At 38.4% G+C, this 5,000-nt stretch overlaps 1 protein-coding gene across 2 annotated transcripts in view; it reads right to left on the bottom strand.

Annotated features, from left to right (window-relative positions):
* The window catches only part of LOC137974615 (inositol oxygenase-like), an 11,285-nt gene that overhangs the window by 1,329 nt on the left and 4,956 nt on the right, over window positions 1-5,000 (bottom strand). For both annotated transcript variants that reach the window (XM_068821526.1, XM_068821525.1), the window contains 5 exons: window positions 4,745-4,939; window positions 3,442-3,779; window positions 969-1,036; window positions 544-593; window positions 11-123 (listed from right to left, as the gene is read on the bottom strand). In XM_068821526.1, the coding sequence (XP_068677627.1) occupies window positions 11-123; window positions 544-593; window positions 969-1,036; window positions 3,442-3,779; window positions 4,745-4,939 (764 nt within the window). The remainder of the gene's footprint in view (window positions 1-10; window positions 124-543; window positions 594-968; window positions 1,037-3,441; window positions 3,780-4,744; window positions 4,940-5,000) is intronic.

Below are 5,000 nucleotides of genomic sequence, written 5' to 3'. Positions count from 1 at the left end.
GTATACTCACTTGAATTCCTTGACCCATTTTAACATGTCCATATCTTCATCACTGCAAAGATATGTGTAGTCTCCTTCGCAATGCCAGGGGTAGAATGAATGATATCTGATCATGTACAATGCCTAACAATGCAAGAAAAGCAAGCAAGTCAGATTATCTCTTGGGTGACAGATATGGGATTCAACTAAATTCAACAGAGGCCCAGTATAAAAGCCCTCGCGTTTTAAGGTTAGGGTTGACTTGTGGTGTGTGTCTTCAGGGTGAAGCACATATATAGTTAACTACAAGTTTCTGGAATGAACACTTCACAATCTTCATCACTGTATGAAAAAAAAATTGAAGTGTGGGTTGTAGGCGAAAGAGAGTCTGAAGTGATCCTCACGCTTATTGCGACAATTTAAGCAATAATATTATTGTCTAGGTGGTTTCAATGGAACCAGAATTTTTCAGGTGTCTACAATGGACAGTTGCTTACATGTAAATTGTCTGGATGAGTGCAAAGATTACTTCTCTCTTTCCTCTTTAATCTTTATCACTATTACCTCTTTAGGAAGATTGCAGTTATTTCCAGTAAGAACATGGTACATGTACTCTGTAAGGTGAACAATATCGCAATTATAAAAAAGACAAAGAGTAACCTTTTCTGTGAAATGCACAGATCGGCATGCACCTAATAAAATTCAAGCTATTTCTGATAGAAATATGTGCAATAAATATGCAGCTTTCATCCAAGATTTGCATATAAAGAAAAGGTGAACAAATTACAACACACATAACAAAGAAGTGCTAGCCTGAGTACTTGGCCTCCTACAGTAATCACCAAATGCATTACATGTGTGAGCATTAGTTGACAGTGAAAGTGATCCTCCATATGAAGCTTTGATTGTAGACTATATATCACACTATTGTTTTCTGACTTAACACGAATTGGTACTGATGACAAATAATTATTATCAGAATACAGTACCATCGTGCCCCCAAGACATGATAACATTATCCAAACCACAGTTGGGTTTGTAGATGCCAAACTTGGTGCTGTAAAAAATAACACACTATATAAACATAAACACTGAAAAAAACTGGAATCATGGAGTGAGATTCTCCACTTTCCAAGTCTCTGCTCCGGAACTAAAATTTTCATGTCCAGACCCAACTATACTTTAAGTTCTTTACTCATTTAGGAGAATTCGCAACCTCCACTTAAAATTTCTGAACTTGTGGAGTAACTACAAACAAATCATTTGGAGAAAAGCAAATGGTTTAAACCCAAGAGTCATGAAAACCTCAATGATGAAGTCCTGATGAGGACTGTTGTTGGTGACATTGACCAATGGGAATGGCACACAACTTGCACAGGAATAAGACACAATCTTGCCCTCCGAAAAAAGGAAATATTATTGTTATTTCTCAAGACACGATTACTGGTCATTTCCTTGCAGCTCATTCATTAATGCTTTTTCCCTGATGAGTTCTCCACTGATGATTACAATGGTCTGGGGGTAGAAAAATCCATAAGAGCCACTCTTAGGAGGGAAAGGGTTAATTAATGATGATGATGATTATTAAAAGTAAGTAAAGTCCATCGCTGGGTTACCCCCAGCATTTTAGGGTTAGCATTGCCGGTACCCATTTATACACCTGGGTGGAGAGAGGCACCGTGAGAGTAAAGTGTCTTGCCCAAGAACACAACACAATGTCCACAGCCAGGACCAGAGCCTGGACCACTCGATCTGGAGTCGAGCACTTTAACCATGAGGCCACTGCGCCTCCCACATATTATTGAAATTAGGGTTAGGGTTAGGGTTGTATCTAATACATACTCAATTGACCACTCCTCATAGGGGCTGTTCAGGGCTAAAGAAACACAATCACGACAGAACAGAACATTAAACAAAAACTGTTAAGAATCCCAAGTGGCCGGAGGAAAACTGGTGACTATTTACAAGTGCAACTGAGAAGTTGAACCAGGGACTACCATAGACAAATTCAACCAGGGGTCAAAACAAGTCTTGAAACCAGGATCCCCAGATCTAAAGGTAAGTGCCCTAACCACTGGGCCGCATTGCCTCCTATATTACAGTGTTAGTACAACAAATACTTAAATTGCTTATTCCAAGGACCTCCTATTAACCAGACAAGACTTACTACGTTAAACTGCCTTTTTGATAACACAACAGGATTACAAACTTTCACTAACAAGACAAGTCCACAAAAACTCTTGTTAACCGCTGTTCAGAAACTGCATGTACATTCATTTTGTTCATACAACTGTACATGTAAGAACCTTTGAATAATGATAAAGGATATTATTGTGGAATGGAATTTGACCAGATGTCAACAACACACTACGAGTGTAAGCCAAAGAGACTAAAGGAGAGAATGTTAGTTATTTGTTTAAATTTATTTGCCTTGACCTCAAGCTACATTAAAAAACATGAATTGGCATAATTTTTGTTTCGTCACTGACCTTTGTCTAAAGATAAGGGATTAAATATTCAAGGAAATGAATTAGCTTTTGTGGTCTTTTCATTCTCAAAATGCTTCCTGAGAACATACAGTACTCAATAGCATGTCAGGCTCAACACAACAGAAAACAAAACATGTACTTCCTTTTTAGTCTAATGCTAAATAGAATTTTTTTTTAGTCTTGAAGACAAGAATGTAACAGCAGGTAAACTTTCTTCGACTCCGCAAGAGCAAACCTATCCTGGGTGCCAGAGGATTTTTTTTTTCAACGATCTGAGAGAGTGCTACTATAGTTGGAGGCAATGACTGGGTCTGGAAAAAAAACCTCAGTTCTGCCTGGATCCTCAGTTCCATACGGAAAGTCAGTTCAGATTTCTTGTCAAAACAGTTTTGGCCCGCAAGCTGAATTCTCACCCGATGCACTGAAGAGCATCACCGAACACATTCCTGGAATTTGTGATGACATTATGTGAAAGCTCTTTTCATAATTTTGGAGCAATTTAAACGACATTGTATTGAGTTTAGATTGTGTGAAGTTTGATTTGTCTGAGGAGAATTTGTTTTCCGAAGAGCTGAGGCTCCAGGCTTATCGGAAAAAAAAGTTGTCAGACATGTTTTAAAACACGATTTCAAATACAGAGAGATCATTAACGTTGTCAAAGACCTTATTCTGTATGTGGAGGCATTGAGGAAGCACATAGGTAACATCATAAGCTTCTTCATCCTGTTGAAAAGCTCACTTTCTTTTGAAGTGCCTTTGGCTTTAGAATTTGGCAGAATACCTCTTATGCATCATTTGTTGAAAACAGGTTTTTCCATTTATCCAATCAGAAACTCTTGGAAATGTATTGTCCAATCAGCGAAAAAGTTCAATTTTTGAACTGACTTTCCACATGGATACTTTACATGTAGTTCTCTTTATACTTTAGTTCTATGGTCAAAATAATAATAATATAGATATGTCCTATACATACTTGTATTCTGGAATCTCTGTGTCTGGGTTTTTCTTGAATGTTTCTGGGAACACTATTTGTTTTGAAAACTTGCATCCAAGAGGAAAAGTATCTCCCACAACAAAGTACTGGGGCTCTCCCCACATAGCCATGACCTTGCCCAGATCGTGAAGAAGGCCTGTCAAATGAAACCACTCCTTATCAGGATGGTCAGCACGGATGCGCTCAGCTGTCTGGAAGGCATGCACTGAATTTGGCAAGTCCGTGTCTGGATCACTTTCATCCACCAGACCATCTAACAGATACACAGCTTCAAGGACTGTCATTTTATCTTTTTTCAAAGAACACCACTGCTCTCTCTAATAACAAAAAGAATTAAAGATCATGGGATGAGACGGTGAGTAAATCATCAAATACCCCATCCACTGCATTTGGGTTCTAACTTGTAGTCATTCTTCACCAATACCAAGTCAAATAAGATGCACATGCAAAATTAATTAATTACAAGTAAGTTTTGACCCTGGCCTGATACCACACATTGTACACAAGCTTGCACAAAGGAAAGCACTGATCCCTGTCTTTTCACGGAAATTAAGCTCAGTTGGACGGAGTTGGGACACCACCTGGAAATTGGAAATACCACATGCCATTCACTGTCATCGTCTGCATCTTCCACCTCTGTGATCGCAGGGGTTTTGTCTTGGTGCCCAAATTCATCCCTTCCCCACCCCCCAACTCTCAGCTAATTGCATCTGGTGTTTGTTGCAACAACCTGGGGTGAATAATGGTATTGAGTTACTGTTTTTTCCTCATATTTATGTTATTCACTGTTTGAAAGGAGTTTTTTTTTTACATCATAGCCGTGCCTTTTCAGATACAACAGACTTGAGAAAACGTTTGATTCTGTAAGTTCTTTGCCTCTAAGAAACTTACACTGACACTGAAACGATTGTATCTAAATCACAAGTTAGAATACATGAGTATGAACACAACAGAGCTAACATTTAACCACCATCATGGCAATGAGCACAATTTCTCTCCCATGCTCCTGAATATTTATAGGTCCACACTGGGCATACATGTACATGTATATGTATAGAAATTGATTGCGTTGCACTAAAGCACTGGACAAGGAGGACAGACTACTGGTATTCCGAAGTTTGGAAATGATGGATGTCTGTGACAAAATGAAGCAGACAAAGCTATGTAAATGCTGATTTTGATCCTTATCAATCTATTACCCAATGCAGAAATATTGTACCTGGCTTGATCAGTGCAAAAGTGAACTTGTTTACCCAGACTTGAAAACCTGACGTACACTGACCTTCTCTTTGACCAGGTCAAGGGTTTGATTCTCATGCATCAGAGTGTATGTCCTGTAGACTTTATGAGTTTGAAGATTGACATCATAATTTCTAAAATCTTTTTCACATTTGTCAGTTCTAGATATTATAATGTTGTTGTATTCTTTGTAAACATCTTCGGGCCTATAAACCTGTGATGGGTCCAAAATGGTCACCTGCAATAGGGCACAATAAAAGCTAATGATGTTATTAAATAAATATACTGGTATATACTTT

The sequence above is a fragment of the Montipora foliosa genome, chromosome 11 (assembly GCF_036669935.1).
Source record: "Montipora foliosa isolate CH-2021 chromosome 11, ASM3666993v2, whole genome shotgun sequence".
NCBI lineage: Eukaryota > Metazoa > Cnidaria > Anthozoa > Scleractinia > Acroporidae > Montipora > Montipora foliosa.
The sequence above is the reverse complement of the archived record's forward strand: the minus strand, read 5'-3'. Positions and strand labels throughout refer to the sequence as shown.